The sequence below is a fragment of the Pygocentrus nattereri genome, chromosome 23 (assembly GCF_015220715.1).
Source record: "Pygocentrus nattereri isolate fPygNat1 chromosome 23, fPygNat1.pri, whole genome shotgun sequence".
Lineage (NCBI taxonomy): Eukaryota > Metazoa > Chordata > Actinopteri > Characiformes > Serrasalmidae > Pygocentrus > Pygocentrus nattereri.
Genome location: NC_051233.1, coordinates 22,976,182 through 22,997,347, shown reverse-complemented (window position 1 = coordinate 22,997,347; position 21,166 = coordinate 22,976,182). Strand labels below are relative to the sequence as shown.

General features: G+C 39.2%; 1 protein-coding gene across 4 annotated transcripts in view; it reads left to right on the top strand.

Moving 5' to 3' along the window:
• Positions 1-21,166, top strand: part of abr (ABR activator of RhoGEF and GTPase) — a 193,110-nt gene extending 171,944 nt beyond the window's left edge. For 3 of the 4 annotated variants that reach the window (XM_017699053.2, XM_037533388.1, XM_037533389.1), the window contains 7 exons: positions 10,078-10,137; positions 10,222-10,331; positions 11,231-11,370; positions 13,583-13,717; positions 14,000-14,105; positions 15,974-16,124; positions 19,643-19,732. In XM_017699053.2, coding sequence (XP_017554542.1) covers positions 10,078-10,137; positions 10,222-10,331; positions 11,231-11,370; positions 13,583-13,717; positions 14,000-14,105; positions 15,974-16,124; positions 19,643-19,732 — 792 coding nt within the window. Of the gene's footprint in view, positions 1-10,077; positions 10,138-10,221; positions 10,332-11,230; positions 11,371-13,582; positions 13,718-13,999; positions 14,106-15,973; positions 16,125-19,642 lie in introns of all 4 variants that reach the window. The other variant, XM_017699035.2, reaches the window with a different exon arrangement.

The window sequence follows — 21,166 nt, the reverse complement described above, 5'->3', positions numbered from 1 at the left end:
AAGACGGGTTTTATCTTAGGATTACAGGGCTATTAGACAACTCTCTCTCTTTATGTGCCCCCTTTCACCCAGTAGTAGTTGAATAGATGTATAGATAGCTTACATTGCCTCTTAGGTAGACAAACCCTTCTGTTTTCATTTAGAGTCACTCACTCCTTATACACACACACACACACACACACACACACACACACACACACACACACACACACACACACACACACACACACACACTGCCTTCCATGAAACGCCATCTTCAGATATTCATTCACAGATTCTTTTATTTTTCACTCACTTCACTCACAATAAGGTGTGTAAATAAGCCCCTGTTTGCTCTTCTACCAGAAGCCTTCTCTATTTCACACCTGAAACACACACCTTTTTACTCACTCTCTTTCAGCAGGCTGAATGGCTCTTTGAGGTAGTTCATGAGTGCGTGTATGCTGGTTGAGTTATGAATGACCTCTTCAGGGGCTCCTCTCTCTGACCCGGTCACTGTGTCTACCTGTTACAGACCAGCATTCATCCTATAGCTTCAAACGAGTACACCTCAACTGTAACCTTACTTATACAGAACCTTTTATATATATATATATATATATATATATATATATATATATATATATATATATATATATATATATATATGTGTGTGTGTGTGTCTGTGTGTGTGTGTGTGTGTGTGTGTGTGTGTGTGTATTTATAAGTTTGCAATAAAATACATAGATTTTATGTTACACACTGACATGAATTATGCCATTGTGTTTGTATTTCTTTATACAAACTATGTATTTTTACAGCATTAAAATCAAAATGTTATTTTAATGTTACTGCATGTGTTTCTGTAGTTCAACAAACACAATATATTTTGTATCTTGAAATATATATTACCATAACCATTATGTATTAGTATATGGAAGAACAAAGGCAGGATAACACCTTTAATTTTCCACCTCAAACCATCTGCACTTCTGCTGCTTCTCAAAACTACTGCTTAATATTTCCATTTCCATGTGCTGATTTCCTAATCATCAATTAAATACCAGCATTTCTCTCTGCTCCTATTTAAAGGGCTTCAAAATGTCAGGCAGCCCCTAATGGTCGCTTTTATAACTGGCATAAATCTTCCACAGCCACGGTCGAGGCATGGGACCCCCTACTGAGGGTCCAGCACATCCCCCCTCTTTATGCTGCCCTAACAAGCCAGCTTTGATTAGGATAATTAGGCTGGTGTTGGGGATCTGTTGCTCGAAAACCATTGCTCTTTTCGTTTACACCTTAACACATTCATCACCTGATGTGTCCAGAAACCGTCCTTTCATGCCTCATTATCCAAGCAGCAGTAGCACTTTAGTGCTCATTTGGGCTTACCAGTCAGTATCCATTAGTGAAATGACCACTGGTCACTTATAGAGGCTCAGCTAATAAGTCCGTTGAACGTTCTTAGAGTGAAATGACTTTTAGGGCTATCTGGTGCTCATGAGCTTAAGATTTTCGACTTACTGAGTTTGTGATCAAGCTGAGAATGAGAGAGTATTCCCAGAATGAGAGTAGATATTACTTAATCACTTTGAGGAATTAAGTTATATAATCCTTGAATATCTGTCAGTTGTCACTTAGCACTCAATTTTAGTAATGTAAAATGTGGGGGTGATGATGATTGGTGATGATGAGTACTCATGTTAGTCAGCAGAAGTTGCATTTCCTGTCTGATTGCAGGGAATTTACTGGAAGAGGTCCAGGCTGACGTCAGCCCCAAGCGTCCAGGGCCCAAAGTAAACATCAGCTTGACCTCCAAATACCTTTCTAATTACAATAGTGTTCCCACCACACAGGACCCAAAACACCGTCACAAATCTCTTTCTCAGTTTCTTCATGTAGTTATTCAGGGTTTTCCTTTGTCACTCATCTGTACATGTATCATAATGTACATATAGTACACAGAAGTATATACATTTACAGTGCCTTTAAAGAAGTAGTCACAGTCCATTCATTTCAGCTGTTCATTTCTTTATAATCTCTGCAGACAAATAACTTGACTGCCTCTTCTTTAAGAACTTGAATAATAAGAATGTCAGCGGATGTGTCTTGGCAGTGATATCAGGTGTTGGTAACAGTACGTGGCAGCTTTGTCTTGATTCAGAGTGAAGGAGACATCAGCGTGCTGTGTGATAAAATGAAGCAGACTTCACTCAGTACTGTGAACATGCTTCAGAACACGTGCATGTTTAGCTCCTTGACTCTGCCTTGCCAACACGCTTGCTCTCCAGCGTGCTCTGCTATTGTCTTGTGCATGCATGTGTGTGTTGTGCTGTGAAGAGTGCTTCCAGCATCGGTCACATCGCATGAGTGCAGCTTCTCTGTGGATTCATCATATCAGTGCTGTGCCCTTTTACATAAGACTGCTGAGAGAGGGGGCAAAGCTAAGGCAGCGACACAGTTACCCATCATCCCCCACGGCTGCCGTCTCAGCACGTGCTAGACCTCCTGCTAAACACAGACATGCTAGCACTCTTTCACTACGTCTTGGTCTGAATAGTCCAGTGATTTCCATCTATAGTGCTGTGGTCCACCTGAACTTTTCTATGTGTCTGAGTCATGTCAATGTTAGTGAACTAACATCAGAATGTGTTTGCATCTGTAAATGTTTTTGGTCTTCCCTATGATAATTGTGTTGATTATATGTTGCACATAGTGTATGCAACTGTTGTGATAAGGATATACAGTTATCTGTGGTATTACACCAGCTTGCACAAAGTCCTACGAAGGCTCAGGCCCAAAAAGTACAGTCTGCCACTGGTGATGATGCACCCAAATAAAAACAAAATCTTGAAAATTCAAAATTTCTCTGTCCTGAAAGCCGTAACCAGACACCAATATTTAGCTCTTTTGCAGCTACTGTAGCATTCATTTGAATGTATGTTGTTTGCTGTACTATTTCAACATGACATCAGCGATCAGTGCAATGGAGAGAGGTTTCTCTGCATTTCTTTTCTTGTGCCAAAAAAGAAAGTGCCCATTTTTGCTTCATCAGCTCCACCTACTATATTGGTGCACTTTTTTGTAGTTGTATAGTAACAGACTGTAGTCCATCTGTTTCTTTGCATACTTTATCTCACCTTAACCCTGTTCTTCAATGATCAGGACCCCCACAGACCTGCCAGAGCAGACATTATTTTGTTGGTGTTCTGTTCTAAGCACTGTAGTGACACTGCTGTAGTGGTGCTGTGTTGTACTGGTACGAGACAGTGCTGCTGGGGTTTTTAAACACTATAGCATGTATAAAATACATGAATGTAATAAAATAAAATAGCTAGTGATTGTACATTTTAGTACACTCTGGACCTGACATTTGTCATATTTTGAATGCATGCTTATGCATGTATGCTCAGTGTTTTAATATTATGATGATCTGCTAAAAATAAACTTATCTGATACTTGTTGTCATGCTGCATACTTAGCTGCACATAGTAATCACTGAGACAAATTAAGCTTGATGTAGTTTGAAAGGAAGATTTCATTGTTGTGATTAGTCTTCCCAAAGCTGGCGCAGATAAGGTCTTTAAAATTAATTAAGCCCAAATCATAAAGTTCATTTAGCAGATGTCACTGCTAATTAAAACGGATTTTGAGACTACTAGGAAGCAGAGAGGGGTAACGGGTGTGGATAAATTAATTCAGCGTTAATTTAGGTCTGCTTAAGCCACAGAGGCATGACCTCCCCTTCAATGCAGTAAGACATTTAATTTATATTGTGCTTCTTTCAGTGTATGGAAAAGAAAGGGGTGTCTTTAGTATATTCCACAATATAAAATCACTATTTGACCATTCTTTTTTCATGAGGGAGATGCTTTTATATGTATATTTTCACAGTGAGTATTAGCTCACTTTTGATGTGTAGCGAACGTGTTTTATAGAATGAACGACATGAATGCATGCTTAGTTTTAGATTAAAGGCAGAGAGAGAGTAATAATGGTGGCTTATGCTGTGCTTCAGGTGTCATGAATTAAATATACCTTTCCCTTTTGATCAATTGAGCTGCTATGATAATGTTTCATTCTTTCAAGTTTGTGGGTGTGTGCACACTAAGGTTTTACGTGCACTTTCCATTTATTTTGTATAATTGGATGCTGAGTGGAAGCGTATTGGCCAGTATGCCTGCTGCTCTTGTGTCTGTGTGTGTGAGGGTAGCTGAATAAAGGGTGAGGTCAGTGAAACGTGAGCATGGTGTGTGTGTGTGTGCTGGTTGGTATGTATGTGTGTGTTGGTCTGTGTGTAGCGTGTCAGTCAGCAGCTTCACTGCAGACCAAAGCTCAGCACATACACATTCCTGATAAAAGCGCTGTCTAGAGTTCTCATGATGGTTAGAACCACTGGAGCTGCTATATACACTAGGATTATGAAACGATTAAAATAGCTGTGATTAGTTATATTACTGTGTATAGTTCATCTGCATTAAGTGTATTATTTGCTTATTGGCTCAGATTTGACCATGAAGATATCTTTATAGTTGTATGAATGGACAAAACCAGAGTTTTCATCTTTGCTGTAACTTTTGCTAGTTTGCTGCTCATTGTTATATCCATAGAGCACAGCATAGAACTACCCAGCGTAGTTTGCCAGACATGCTAAAGATATCGCTTCGAAAGCCATGTAAAAGAAGCATTTGAATAAGAAGGCTGCTATTACTAATTCTATCTTTACAGCACACAAGCAGCTGGGATTAAGGCTGCACTACTAAGGATGGTTCAGAGGATCAAGCTAAGAAAATGTTTTTTTTTTTTTTAAATCTACTTTGTGCATGTCTTTCTGTTAATAATACAATTTCTGAATTTGATGTGTGAAGAATGTTATCTAACAAAAAAGATTTTTATTCAGTTTGTGCCACAAAGTACCATTTTCAACAGTAAGTCTGAAAAAAATCACAGTGCACTCAGCAGTAAAGGAAGTCTTTATGGCAGTTAACCTGTTAAATTGGACAGCTTAGATAACTACCTCTCTGTTGCAACAATACCATATCATACTGTAGCATTGATATTTTCAATGGAACTACATGTAAACAGTGATCAGTAAGTCAGCGAGGCTGATTGTATTCCTGTCTACACACACCATTCTTCTCCATGGCGTTCATGTCTGACCTCAACGTACTGTGAGACACACTCGCAGAGGGAGAGAGCAGTCAGAGAACACACTGTTCCTGCTCCACTCAGCAACATGCTGGCAGAACAAAGTGAAAAAAGAAAAAAACAGAGAGCAGAAGTGCATACAACAGAAAAAAACAGAGACTAAAAGTCTGGTATCTACAAAATCCATTATAACACCTGGCTGTACCCAATTCTGTTATCTGCTCGATTGTTCAGCGTGCCGTCCTTGTGTCGTCGTCTTTCCCGCTCAGTGTTGCCATGTGGTTTATTGGTGTGTTCTCACTGAAGGCATGTTTAATTATTCATGTCGGATCAAAAGCTCTTCCCAAGCACATCCTCTTCTGATCAAAGCTGCTGGATCAGGACATACAAACTTCAGTTTCAGGCCAGCGCAGGCCGCTCTTAATTCAACCCATTATGAGATGGAGGATGTTCTTCCTTCAGCTCTTCCTCTCTGCTCTTTGTTCTTCACATCCAGATGCTATCAGTTTAGAAGAAGAGAGAGGAGATAAAACCACGACTGCAGTGTTTCATCTCTACAGACAGAGAAACCTAAACAGACAGAAAAGGAAAAAAGTCTTGAGGATCTGTCCTAATATCACTCTTACATAGGAGACTTGATGGCTTTCTAGTCACTCGGAAAACCTTTTTTTTTTTTTTTTTTTTTTTAGTGATATTTAAATTTTAATATAAGTTAGTGATATTTAAATGTTTCCAGAAAAAGTAGAGTTTTTTAAGTGATCTCACATAGACTTGTTTATGTGGTTTGTGACACTATCATATTGTCATTGTTATCTATGAAAATGAACCAAATTACATTGCGAAAAATAGCTAAAAACTGTAGCAGCCCTGTGGAAGTCTGAAAGGTGTCCATACATTAGTCTATTAGGATATGACCGAATGCTAAGAGAGACCCATCTGCAGTTTTCAGTGAAGCGCTTCATAGCATTCACTTCAAATCTAGTGAAATATTGCTTTACATTTGTGCTTTGGCATGTACCACCCTCTCTGATTGGTCCAGGTGTTCTCACTCAAACACATGATGCTGTCACTCTCCCTCTTTATCTCTTTCCCTACCTCCCTATGTTTTAACAGTGCTCTGGCCATTTACCCAACTCAAAATTTGAAGGATCTCTCTCTCTCTCTCTCTCTCTCTCTCTCTCTCTCTCTCTCTCTCTCTCTCTCTCTCTCTCTCTCTCTCTCTCTCTCTCTCTCCTGCTTCAAAGGCCAGGGTTTTTCCACGCATCCTTCAGGCCCCACCCCCCATCCCCCCTTCGGCAGCAGTGTAAGCCTGCATGACCGTCCACCCCTGGCTTAATCTGAATCAATTGTGGATACTGTATAAATAAACCTCCCAGCCACACCGTTTGAGGGTTTTATTTCCAGAGAAAGCTCCTTTCCCACAGAAGAAAGTTGAATTCCTTCTGGAGTTTTAATAAGGGGTTGAGATGCACTTGCATACCTTGGGTAAATGTATAAAGGCACGATATTAGGAGCCAGTTATGTAGACAGGATTTTCTTTAAGTTGCCTTGTCTGATGGTGGTGGTGAGATGTTTGTAAGAATTTCTAGGAGTTTACTTGAGGCAGAATGACAGTTAAAGTTAAGATGTAGTTCATGGTTTTATGAAGAAGTCTAAGAATTCTGAAAAAGAGAGAGAGAGACTGTATTTTTGCAGTGCCTGAAGGCTTTTTCTACAGCTTTAGCAATCATAACTTTAGTTTAGAGTGTCTGCCAAGTTCTGGTCTGATACCCTGATTAGCATGAGCTGGTTCCCAGCCCAAGCCCCACTTCAAACACTGGCATGTACGCAGGATCAGCAGTTTATTTCACTTAGCATTTTTATAGAAGCATAAATCAGGCCAGTTCATGTGTTGTTGGCCAGCGTAACAATAACATTACACTGTACCAGCCTGTGGCCCCAGTGGGGCAACAAAAATATCTTACATATAATTACTAGATGGTAATCTCGCTATGGTCCCGGCAGTGCCAGTAATGATGATTACACTGATTACTTTATTGAGGGTATTTAAGGTCATATCTTAAGTGATATGAAATTATATAATTTGCACAACTAATAAGCCTTTATTTGAATTTCTCATCATTGTAACTCACCTGCATTCTCCCATTAGATATATAGTATATTGTTCCATATTAAACACTGGTAAACCAGTTCCCTTTATATTGCTTGTTTTTTTTTAAAACAGTGTGGAGTCTGTCTGCTGCAGACACCAGTAGTAAGAGAACGTTTGATTATTGGCTTTTTTTTATCATCTAGCCATCTCTCGCTGGTCTTGAGCTGATTTGATTGACAGGTAAACTTAGGAGAAAGGTGGAGCTTCTCCAGGGATTCATACTCATCATCCATCATGCTTAAGACATGTTCTCCCAGAGCAGCATGAGAAAGGAGGAATGCAAGAATGGGTGAATTCCAGGACGTGAACGTTTGTGCGTATGTTTGTGAGATGTATTTTTACCCTTCGGGGAGCTGCATGCTAATGGAAACAGCACAGCTTCTGTCCGTGATCTATCTGAAAGGATTGTCCTGATTTGCTAACAAGGAAACGCTCCATAAGCATCAAACCAGATGTTGAGTATTGTACACCGCATTCCGCAATAGGTTCAGTACTGAGCAGTGAGCAGAAAGATGAAGCCCATAGATCACATGGGGTTGGCAATGTGATATTTTAGCATTATCATGCTGTTATATGACTGTGCTAGTAATGCTATCATTATGGCAGCGTTTACACAACTACTGCTGTCAGTCATTCTGCTATGAGGCGTGGAACAATGCCAACATGTAAACACAACATAACATGCACACTTAAAAATTATGGTAAAAAACATGATTCAATATAGAACTTCTCTTGTTACAATGGCAAGCTTGTAATAATAGAACACTTTTTGGTGCTATACAGATCCATCTACAGAGCATCATCCATCAATCTGAATAACCATTTCATGATGCAAGGAACCCTTTCGTTATGCAGTGGGTTCTGTGAGTGGTCATGGTTTCAAATAGAACCATTTTCCTTAGTAAAGTACTCTTGAAGAACCATCATTTTTAAGTGTGTAGTGGTATAAAAGCAATAAGGCTACAATTACAGAGTAACATGCATTGTTTTCACAATATATTGGTGATGAAAAGTGGAAAGTGTGTACACTTTATTGAATTAATGATATTCATGTTCAGGTTCACATGATAAAAATAATGTAAATTAATAACAGTAATAAACACATTCGATCTACTATCCATTCTTATAGCTATAATTAAATAACATTTATTAATGTCAAATTAATGATTACGATTAAATGATTAAATTAGTCAGATGTGGTTAATCTTGATTTACTACGCAAAAGGATGTGTATTATTAACATATGTAGGTTATTTTTGTCCTAGATTGTAATTGCTTTTAAGTTGTCTGTGGTATTTTATTGGTCATATGACACTGTCATGTCATAGACATCTGGATTATGTCACCTTTTTTTTATTCTATTTAGTCACACATGCACACGCAGGCACGCGCACACACACACACACACACACACACACACCCACACACACACATCTGCACATAGATACACATGCACACACTCAAAATGTTGCAAATGTGCCAAGTTGCTGTTTTCTTATATAGAAGTAGAGAAGAACTAATTTCATTAAGAGTTCACTGTCCTGAAATTTAATAACAGAAGCTTTTTGGGTTCCCAGGGATTTTTTCTTTCTGTCTTTTCTGGCTGGGAATTTCCGTACAGAAGGCAAATGGAAAACTTGGCCTTCTCTATTAAAAACAAAGTAGGAGCTGCAAAAAATAGCCCTCTGGCTTGGATTCTAAAGCATTCCCCACTGTGTGTGTGAGTGGGTGTACAAGAGTGTATATAGGTAACATCTGCATGTGTGTGCTTCTCAGTACTGTGGAAAGGACTGAGACCTCCCTTCATTTATTAAAATTCCCATCAAAACAGCCGTTAAGACCCAGTTTTTCATTTTTCAGCAGCAGAAAAAAGCCGAAATCTTGTATATAAAGGATAATTATGCAGAAGCCTCAACAATGAAATATTATGTGGCCTTGGCCTTTATTAAAGTTTTAATTTTTTCAGAAGACTTGCTTTTCATTTTTCAGAGAAATCTGCAGGGATGGTTCATTTATTTTATTTATTTATTTTTACGCCTTCATAGTTCAGTTTTATTTACGCCTTCATAGTTCAGTTTTATGGTCCCAGTAATCCCAATCACATTCAGTTTTCCTTTGACTTTCCCCTTTCTTCTTGAATATTTTATCTAATCTCTTCAGAAATGTCTACTGCTAAATTAATAACTTGTGCTTAATGGATGTGGAAATTATTGGAAATTTCAAGAAGTAAATGAAGGGTGCTCTCTGATTTACAGTACTGTTTATGCAAATAGGGAAGTGTGGATACTCATTGGGTTGTGTGTGTATGTGTGCGTGTGATGCTTGATCTGATTTTTTGGACTCTATTTAGCGCATCTGACTCTGAGCCATTCCAAGTTATGATTCAGAACAGTAGACGTGCAGGGGAGGGAGAAGAGAAACCCACCTCGGATAATTTAAGTTGAATAATCCTCTTTTTGACATGTTTTGGACGTGTTTACAATTTGGACGCTCCTTCTGATAATCCATCTTAGCTAGGGTCAGTGTGGAATGTTGGACTTTTACACTGATACCATGATCCCAGGCCAATTTACAGTCCAAACTAGACTTTGATGCTATTTCCTCCCTCATTTAAAAAAAAAATTTTTTTAAAGAGGGTGGAATCTGTACTCAAACGACGATGTCAATCTATCTAGCAAATCAGTTTTATTTTTTTCCTGTGAGGGCACAGATTTCATTCATTTACAGCTATTTGGATAGTAGCTGGCTGATAACACTGCACAGAGTACTCAAATCCTTTTTTCTGCCTTTCGTTTTAGCTGGACCCACAGACCGTGCAGTCCAAGAACTGGCATGTGGACGTGATCGAGATGAATGGGGTAAGAATGAATGGACGATTTTACTAATACTGTGAAAGAACCCTCTGCCAGAAGTTTAACATTCATTTGCTGCACCTTCCCTAGATTAAGGTGGAGTTCTCCATGAAGTTCACGAGTCGGGACTTGAGCTTGAAGAGGACACCTTCTAAGAAGCAGAGTGGAGTGTTTGGAGTCAAAATCAGCGTAGTGACAAAGTATGTTTTCTTTTGTCCTTCTCTGTGTGTTCCTGTCCTTCTCTGTGTGTTCCTGTTGCATATTGAACAAGCTAATATAATCATTATCACAATATTTATCATTCTGGGAAGACAGAGTGTGTTGAAAACAAATGTGTAGTAAAGAGGGGTCCCTCCATATCTAAGATTGAGAATAGCTTGGTTAATTCCTCAAGATCACAACACCACATATTGTGTGAAGCAACTATACAGTCACTTGTTCAGTTTCATGTACTCTTTATTTGAGCCACTTGAACTCTAGGTTTATTATTCTCTTATTAATCCACTATATATTATACATTGATACTATATATTATACATCTTCTATACATTAGAAGAGTGGGTAATTGGAGCATTTCCCCGCTGGAAGAGGTTAAAACTGAATTCTTTCGATTCAAATGTTTTGCATAATTCAGTCATTCAGAGACATCTGCACATGTCCTTGGAGTTTTATTTGTAATGTTGACATGTTTTCTTTGGGGACTGTTGTGTTTGTCCTTGAAATGCATTTCGTTGCCAAAAGTTCATCTCGAAACTATCAAAAATAGCGCTAATAGCTTTTTGTGAGGGAGCTTTTAGGAGTAATAAACTCTTCAGACGTCTGGTTCCCATCACCACCACTGTAAACTATTTTAACTAGGCAAGGTTTCTCTAGAATAGAGCATTTCACATTAAACCTCTCTGAATGACATTTACCTTTGAATTTCAACATCTCTTGCCTTTGAACATCTTTGCATGTGGAAATTTTAAAAAATCCATGAAATTCCCATTCTGTAAAAATCCTGTTCTGTACTTTGTTGCGGTTGCGTAAGGATAAGATCATTATGAAGCTGTTATTGAATACTTTTGATTAAACTCTGTATGTCTCTGTGTCTCAACAGGCGTGAGCGCTCTAAGGTGCCTTACATTGTGCGGCAGTGTATTGAGGAGGTGGAGAAGAGGGGGATCGAAGAAGTGGGCATTTACCGAATCTCTGGGGTGGCCACGGACATTCAGGCACTTAAAGCAGCATTCGACACGAGTAAGCCCACTACATATCACAGCAAGGTTGACCTGCGGCGATCTCTTTTCACTTAAATGTGACTCAAATCAGAATCTTTAGCTTTAGCTGTAGCTTCGTCTGTGAACTTTAACAGAAATCAAACTGATATTTTTCCAGATTCACCAGATTGTTTTTGTACCATGAAAGTAACGTATTTCATTATAATGAAAGTTTTTTTCATTACTGAGTTTTATTGTGGATGCAAGTCATGGAATTCACTCAGCTGATGCCCTATCTGCCCTGTTGATGGCTGTAATATATTTTGATATAGATCCCACAGGTCATTAAAGACTTACTATAGGTATAGTTTTTCTTAAATGAAATATAGTTCACTTGTATTATGTTTATATTTATTGTGTTCAGAATGAATATCTGATCAGAACTGTATCGTATTAATTATGTTTGCATTTACCAGTGACTGTTACTACCTGCACATTTCAGGTAACACTTTACTGTAAGGCTACATGACAAAGTTGGAATCTACCAGACAATCCATGATCACAATCAGTGCTGAACTGAATGCTTTTATCATATTTGTCAAATTCATGCAGCCCTATTTTCTGTCTCTTATTCTTTCCATCTTTTGGTCCTCCTCGCTCTCTCTCCTGACTTTGTTGCTTCTGTAAGCATGACTAAAAACAGCGTAGGAGTTGTGGGAAAGGGCAGAGAGAGGACTGACCCCCTCCAGCTGTCAGCTGCCCTAATAAACACACACAAACACACACACACACACAAGTTACAGAGAATAACAGATTACTCACTGTTATGATGGTTGACAGTCATTTTAATTAACCTGGATATACAGAGAAAATCCAGGGAATTCCAGTGATTTCATAAAAAAAAAAAATTCATAGTTCAGTCATTAAAGTGAGCATATAGTCATCAGTGTTTTGTTGTGAAGTGAGTAATTACAGAAGAACTTACTAACCCTGAATTCTCTGATTTCTTCACAGTTGTGTTGATGGGAACCAGGAGTTATGATTCATTCGTACAGTACAATATAGCCATTTATTACAATTCGCAGTGTCTGTTGTAAGATAATGTCTTGGGCAGTAGGCAATATGTTGCTGTAGTAAGACAAATTTTCAAAACACTATAATTTGAAATTTGAAAATGGGACTAAAAGTATTTTAAATCATTGTAATAATTCTGTTTATTTTATGATTCTTCAAACAGGTTTCATTTTCTGTATTGAAAAAAGAAAACATCAAGTTTTATTCATTTTAATTTTTTAAGGTGGTTTCCAGTGTTTTTCATATTTCTGAGAATAACCTGTATTTCTAGCCATTTTGAGTGATCGCTTTCTGTGAGGGAGCTTTCAGAGGCATAAAACTCTTCTGGTGTCTGGTTCCTATCAACACCACTGTGAACAATCAAACCACTCTGAATGACTTGTTACATCTTAAGAATGAAGTACATATGAATTTTAAAATGTGTGGAATTCATCCTTAACCATAGAGTTCATTCTAAAACTCTCTCTCTCTCTCTCTCTCTCTCTCTCTCTTTCTCTCTCTCGCTCTCTCTCGCTCGCTCTCTCTCGCTCTCTCTCGCTCTCTCTCGCTCGCTCTCTCTCGCTCTCTCTCGCTCGCTCTCTCTCGCGCTCTCTCTCTCTCTCTCTCTCTCGCTCTCTCGCTCTCGCTCTCTCGCTCTCGCTCTCTCTCTCTCTCTCTCTCTCTCTCTCTCTCTCTCTCTCGCTCTCTCGCTCTCGCTCTCTCGCTCTCGCTCTCTCTCTCTCTCTCTCTCTCTCTCTCTCTCTCACTCGCTCTCTCTCGCGCTCTCTCTCTCTCTCTCTCGCTCTCTCGCTCTCGCTCTCTCTCTCTCTCTCTCTCTCTCTCTCGCGCTCTCTCTCTCTCTCTCTCTCGCGCTCTCTCTCTCTCTCTCTCTCTCGCTCTCTCGCTCTCGCTCTCTCTCTCTCTCTCTCTCTCTCTCTCTCGCGCTCTCTCTCTCTCTCTCTCGCTCTCTCTCTCTCTCTCTCTCTCTCTCTCTCTCTCTCTCGCTCTCTCTCTCTCTCGCTCTCTCGCTCTCTCGCTCTCTCTCTCTCTCTCGCTCTCGCTCTCTCTCTCTCTCTCTCTCTCTCTCGCTCTCTCGCTCTCTCGCTCTCGCTCTCGCTCTCTCTCTCTCTCTCTCTCGCACGCTCGCTCTCTCTCGCTCTCTCTCTCTCTCTCTCTCTCTCTCTCTCTCTCTCTCTCAGATACCAAAGATATTCTGGTGATGTTGAGTGATATGGACATTAATGCCATCGCAGGGACACTGAAGCTGTACTTCAGAGAACTGCCCGAGCCTCTGCTCACAGACCGTCTATACCCAGCCTTCATGGAAGGCATTGGTACGACCCTTCATCTTTAACCTCTTCACTCCAGTAATCCCTGACAGATTAACGCTGGATTTATCAGTTTTGCTGGTAATGGTTAAGACTGAAAGAGACATCTGGGGGTTATTACAGAGGAAGTGAGCATTTTGTAGAGGTCAGAGGTCACATGAGGTAGGTTGGGGTTTAGATGAGGGTCACTGTGTGGACTCTTAAAGAAGAGAATGATTAGGATGTGGAGTTGTTAGGGTAATGGAAGTGTGTGATGGACCTTCATGTCTCTCATCCTCTCCCTCTCAGCTCTGTCCGACCCTGCAGCCAAGGAGAACTGCATGATGCACCTGCTACGCTCCCTCCCTGACCCCAACCTCATCACCTTCCTCACCTTGCTGGAGCACCTGAAGAGGTAAAACATGCACAGCCACACTCACATGTGATTAGGTCTGCAGCCATTCGAATAACCAACACATTTACTGCTGTCCAGAGTTGTAAGGACAATTATTCAGACCGGGCAATAAAGCCAATGAGGCTGAGTTTAGCGCATACTCCACTGTGAAGTCTCTCCCCAGTTCACTGACCGAGTCTTTGCACTGCACTGCTACACCACACACTGCTACTCAAACAGAGCCAACAACCAGGGTTGCCAGATTGGCCAAAAAACCCCAGTTTAGCAATAATACAACTTGCTATGAAAATAATTATCTATTAATGTTTTTATCCATTAACTTGTAGTCTTTGTTACGTTTTATTAAAATGCTAAATAAATCAATAGAATTTGTGTAATAATAGTAATAGTAATAGTAAGTCATTTTCATTCAGTTATTAAACTGGAGATATTAAAGTTTTCTTCATTTTCTTCTTGAATAATCAAATATTCAAGATTTTCAATAGAATATTTGAAAATAAAAATATTTGATGGTCCATTTCTCTGAAATGGTAACTGAAATGGTAACAGAGGAAATCAGAAACTTCCTGTACTTTTAATGTAAGTTAATATAAACAGAATTTATTAAATGATGTATATAATAACAATAAAAAAGGAAAAAAGTAGTTTTTAATAGCACTAATATGTAATAATACTTTTCTAAGTTTAATCCTAAACTTAACCTTAACGTAAAAAATTCTTTTATTTATTTATTTTTAAAATAACTTTGTAAACAGTACAACAGTAGAGTGGAAAAATATACATATGCATTCCCATGCTGAATTACCATCACTGTTAGCTTCCATGTCTTAGTGTTTTCCAGTGGCTGACTCACTCTCTATTCATAGCCATTGCTCTTGTTTTTTCCTCCATCCACGTGTAGCACCTTAAGCTTGTAGTCTGGTAAGACCATATGTATGGCTGAGCTTCCAGCTCTGGTGTGACCACAAGCAGTGAACCATGCCCACAGTGGCCTGGAAACGACGTCAGGATCATCCACACCCACAACCAGATCTAAGAACCACAACATGCTAGAGCCGCAGACCAGTTTACATAGAATCCAGCAGCAGCAGCAGCTGTCTCAGTGCTCAGTGCTAGTAGAACCGGGTCTGTCTGTGCTAAAAAAACCACCGGAGAACACTGTTGGGATATGATTTGTGGTAGAGTGCAAAAAACCTGGCTGTTTCTAAGAGGCTGTATTTGGTGATGTCTCGTCTCATGTCGGATTTCATCCTAGGAAACCTTTCACAATCAGCTGGGTGGCTGTGATTCAGGGGGGCTTTTTTTCTCTTGTAAATTTTAAATGTCTCAGTTCTTAGTAATCTCTCAGAATTGTCAGACTTTGAGTCTTAGCACCGACACGCAGCTGTAGATGGTAATCAAATGAGAGGTTGAGTTATTTTGACTTTAGACATGGAAGTTCCCCATATTTCTGTGAGGTTGGAAGTGGAAGTAGGAAATACTTGTAAGTCCGAAAACTAAATATTCTTACAGTTCAGAGTAATATGACTGATATGTGCAGGAACATTGTAGGAAAGTTCTCCTTTGCCTACTTGTCGGTGTCAATGGCACATCCATGTGGACAGTAGGGGATGAAATCCAGGCACTCTCACTGTGAACACCTGCTGGCCAACTTCAGGTTTTACATGATTAAAAAACTCGAAACAGGAACTCTGCTCAAAGCTTAAAAATTAGTCATCATTAGCATGAAGTATTAATATTGCACATTAACCATATGAATCAGGACAAACTAGTTGGGACTTATAATACAGCGATTGATGATACAGTTTCATCACAGTGATTAGTATTTGAGATGTATTTGTTTCTGATGAGCTGGTGTGGTTTTGCAGGGTGGCGGAGAAGGAGCCAGTGAATAAGATGTCTCTGCACAACCTGGCAACTGTATTTGGCCCTACGCTGCTCAGACCCTCCGAGTCCGAAAGCAGCAAGCCTCACATTACGCTGGCCTCCGACATCTGGTCCCATGACGTCATGGCACAGGTAGATACACACACATCTCTCCATAAGGGTTTGGTTTGATCTACTCTGGGATACAGCAAAACTTTAGGGACACCTAAAGAAAACATTTAGGACTTCCTAAATTGACACTATTTTCTATTTCAGATGTAGTCGGCCAATCAGCCAAGGCATGTTTGGTGTCCAAATTTGATTTCTTTAGTTAATATTGGAGCTGTGAGGCTGACAAACACTAGAATGCACTAATTACCCAAATAGCACATCATTTCTGTAAAAAAAAAAAAAAAAAAATCAGCAAAACATCTCTCAACCTGCTCAAACTGCTTCTAGCTCTGTATTAGGGTTGAGCAGACCTGCTGATGTGGTTTTGAATGCAGTATGATTTACGGTGACCTATAAAAATGAACAAATCCTCACTGCGTTTCTGACAACAGTGAGAAGCTACAGACACAGATAACAGACAGCAGTGTCTGTATTCACAAACCACCTCAGGTGTGTGTAGATCTAGAGTATATGTGACCATCCCTGTCATAAGTACAGAGGAATCTGATCGAAGATCAGTCCTGTAATTTATGTCTGCTTTGTGAATACCAGCACTGGTGATGTCTGAAATGGCCACCCATAATGTCATTTTTATAGTTCGCAGTCATGCTGTGTCCCAAAAAAAAGTGGCTCAAACTAGGATGTTGTTTTGGGCTGGTTGGTAGATGCTTTAGTGATGTATTTTTATGGAAATGATTGGGACTATTTGGGCTATTTTAGTTCTAGTGTTTGTTAGGAGCATTAGCCTTTCAGGTCTAAAATGAAATAGCAAAATTTTGTCTCTGGACATGTCTTGATGAACACCATTATAGTGTGCATCTGTAGTCACAGATTTGATTTTTCACTGTATTAATCTTTCTGTAAATTGACTTTTTTTTTGATGAGTTTGCAAAAACTTAACATTTTAATTATTGCTGTTGCTTTTTGCCATTTTTTGATAAGTGAAAGAACAATTGAGTAACTGCTCATATTTTTATCATTATTATATCATTATTTGGGCAAAACGTACATACCGAGGTAAACACTTCATGAACATGAAGCTGAGTGTTGAAGCTAAATTAACCCAAAAATGAGTACAGAGCTGTTTCATGTTAAAATCATTGCAGGTGTCTTTTTCTTACGTAATTAAGAAGTAATAGTAAAAATCAAACAAAGCTTGGAAAATTTTAAAAGAAAGCCAGGTATCCCCAAACTGTCCCTGTCAGTACACATATGCATGTGTGTATGTTCTGCTCTTGCACCTCACTTCCACATAGAAGAGGATTCTGCCTTTGGCCTTGAGGTCTAAATAATCCCACAGCTGTATTTGGGTTTTCAGTGAGCGGGCTGGAGGCCTGCCCAGTGCACACACATACATACTGAGTACTCATTACTTGGCCACAAATATTACCATTAACATCCCAATATTTCTCTATTATAGATGACACAGTGTCATTTATTTACACTTCTGTAAAATAACACACTGTTTTATAGGTGACAGTGAGATTGGTTGACAGTGTGGAGGCTATTTATTCTTTGCACTCATGTCAGTGACAGTCAGTAATGTTATAATCACGCTCTGTTCTTCAAGATCCAGTGTATAAAGCTGAATCTTGGCCTGTTTATCTTGTAGTCATGCTTATAGTATAATCAGTGGTCAGAGACTCTACTTTGCAGTATAATGAAGAAAATAGCCAAAACTAATCCTGTTAACTGCTTCACATCAACCTGAAAACTCGTTTGAGAACATATGAGCAATTTAGGCAAAACTTTCTACATAGACAGAGTCATTGTAGCAGAATAGTTGGACAGTCACTCGAAAATTCTGCTAAATCGATGCAAACACTGCATTGTAATGAATTCAGTGTAATTCTATGTTGTGTGAACTAGACAGGCTTTCCCATCTAAAAATCAATCTGTAATGCATATTTTAATATGTTGATGAACATGCATAAAATATAATAAAATTTCCTACTTAGAAGGGGAGGTATGGACTGCTCTTATTTTTAGTCTCTGAGACTTCATTGAGGCACTGTTTTAAAACTAACCCCGCCATGTGGAGGCTGTGGTATAGCCTGGCTAGCTGTCATTTCGTTATAGTCACTAAAGGGGTGATTAAAATAATGTACACATGAATCCTGTGGTTCATGCAACTAACTAAAGAATCAAAATCGCTTGTTTCCAGGGTTCTTTAGACTGAATCTTGAGAAATATCCATCCAGTTGATGATGCTGGGGACATTTTCTGATCTGTTTCACTACATTAAAAGTACATTGTTACATGGTACATTTTACCCTGTGTTTGTCCAGTATGTCTGAAGAACTAGCAGTCGAGGTCCAGCAGAAAAAATGAAGAGGTTAGGTTGCTAGTTTGATGTGGTACTACCCAGTGCTATTACATTGCAATGGTTAAAATGAGGGGAAAAACTTTCTTAAATTCAGTCGACGTGGCTTCATAAACATACACAACAAAAGTGAGTATAATGAAACATCCGCATGATGAGTCATAGGCCAGAGGGCTTGAGCATTTCTTGTCTGTTTTGCCGTCCACTCCTGTGTGTCTGTGTTTCCCTGTGGCATTGGCTAGGCCTGGTGCTGTGGCCGCTGTTTATAGATACATCATTATGGATTGCTGACATCCTGAAGCAGTCTGGACTTGTATATGTGTGATTTTGTAGTGTTTCAAAAGTTAAAATGATGTTTACATGTTCCAGAACATACTTAAAACCGCCCCTTTATATATATATATATATATATATATATATATATAAAGTTATTTAAAATGGCTCAACCAACCATTGTTTAAAGTGCCTTACACTACGCTGACATCTAGAGGCCATCACATAGATTGCAACATTAAAATGTACAGCTCAAACCAGTGGCTCCCAAACCTGGTTCTGAATATATATAATGTGCAGGGCTTGTCAGGCTTAGATAATATTTAATTAATAATTTATATCCTGCTTTTATTTTTCCATTTCTACTGTATATCTGAATGTGTATCTAATTAAAACAGAAAGCAGTGATTAGTCAATTCTGTTTGAACAATATTTGATGTTTTACATTATGAACTTTTGCAAATACTATATGCTCATTCCATATGATGCCTGCAACACATTCCATAAAAGTTGGGACAAGAGCATGTCAACCAGTGTGTTACATCAAATTTCCTTTTATCAACACTTACTAAACATTTGGGTGGCTGAAGACACCAATGATGCAGTTTTAAAAGCAGAATTTGTTGTTTGGTGAAGAGGAGAGCCTCCCCACATCCTTACTCATAAAGGACTGGGTCTTTCCTGGATGCTATTTTTATACTCAAGCATGATTGGATCATGTTTGATATTCACAATTTCACAGTGTTTCTAAGTTTAAACTGCCCTCTTTCTCAACTTATTGGAATGTATTTCAGTTTCAGACTGAACGTATAATAATAGTTATATCATTATATCATGTGCTTGCTGCTGGTTTTTGTTTCAGATCACGTGGGTAACTATCATATTATCTGGTTCACTTCAACAGGTCCAGGTGTTACTGTACTACCTGCAGCACCCACCCATCTCCTTCGCCGAGCTGAAGAGGAATACGCTCTATTTCTCCACAGACGTTTAGCACTCGAAGAAAAAGAGCGAGAAAGGCATCCACACTGTTCCATTCCCTCCAAACACAGCAATCTATTCACTGTACAGAATTAACCCATGCCACAGCGGGGGGGGGGGCTCCCCCTCCCCTCCTGTCCAATCTTGTGTCGGTTTGAGCATGTGTGGAGAGAGCAGTGGCCACGCCCCCTGGCCGGAGGAGAGCCGGAGCTGAAGTAGGATGGAGCCTTTGGCCTTTTCAGTTACGGATCGATCTCCTGACACCATCACAGGAGACCACACACCCCAACACACGCTCTGTTTATTCCTCTCTGTTTGTCTCCTGATAATGTGTGGATGCAAAGCGTCTCCAAAACTGAAACAGGCATGCAGGTCTCCAACATGGTGGCTCCTTTGAAGTCTAGCTCAGTGAGGCCGGCGCAGAAGATGGCCTGTGATCACACTCTCCTCTCCTTTCTTTCTTTTTTAATTAAGTCAGAGGCATTCCAGAAATCAAGCAAACAAAATGCATTTTGCTTAATAACTCTTCTTTTCCGTTTTCCTTCTTCGGCCTTTGCACACATGTAAAGAGAAGTTTGCTTGCGTGTATACGTGAGTGTGTGTGCGCTTGCATTTTCTCAAAGCTGAGGCTTGGGTAAGACCCTTTTGCTCTCTTTGCAAACTTCAGAGAGCGCAGATGTCTCCTGACCATCCCAAGGCCAAATCACCTTATTTATTATAAATATATTCTATATGTGTGCCTGTACAGTGCATTACAATTAGAGAAAGACTCTGCAGAGTCAATCATTTTGAAGTTTTTTTCGTTTCGTTTTGTTTGTTTTTTGGGGTTTTTTTTGGATAGTGACTTTTTTTTTTTTAACTGCAAGTTTCTCATTTATGGTCAGTACTGACTAAGCTGTACTGTAAAAACAATGCAGAAGCAAAAGAAGAAGAAACTTTGACCGTTAAGCTTTTTGGAATTGAATTCCATTTTGTATGGAAATAAATCATGGTATGCAATCTAGTGAGATTTTACACCTCGGAAATATCATGTGATCGTTTGCAGAAGACTTTTTTTCGTCTCACTTGTGCAAAGCCTGCCCGATGCATCCAGTGTAGTCTTTGGGGTGATCTGTGTCCTTACCCTTACTGCATGTTCAGCTTGTCAATCAAAAACGTGGCAGGTAATACAAAAGCAAATCTCCAACTTGTTCTTCTACTTTTTCTTCTTTTTTTAATCAGACTGCTCAACTCCATCCCACTACAGTGGAAAAGTAGACCTTTCTGCTGTCAAAGCCAGTCACATATCCACAATATGAACTGTTAGATACTGCATACTATTTGATATTTTTTAATAAGACTACAGGAAAATCAGTTGTATTTTACTTTTGTTGGAAAGATATTGAGTATACCGTATTAACTTTAAGGGTTAAATGTTGATGTGAACTTTTCCTGTTTTTTTTTTTTT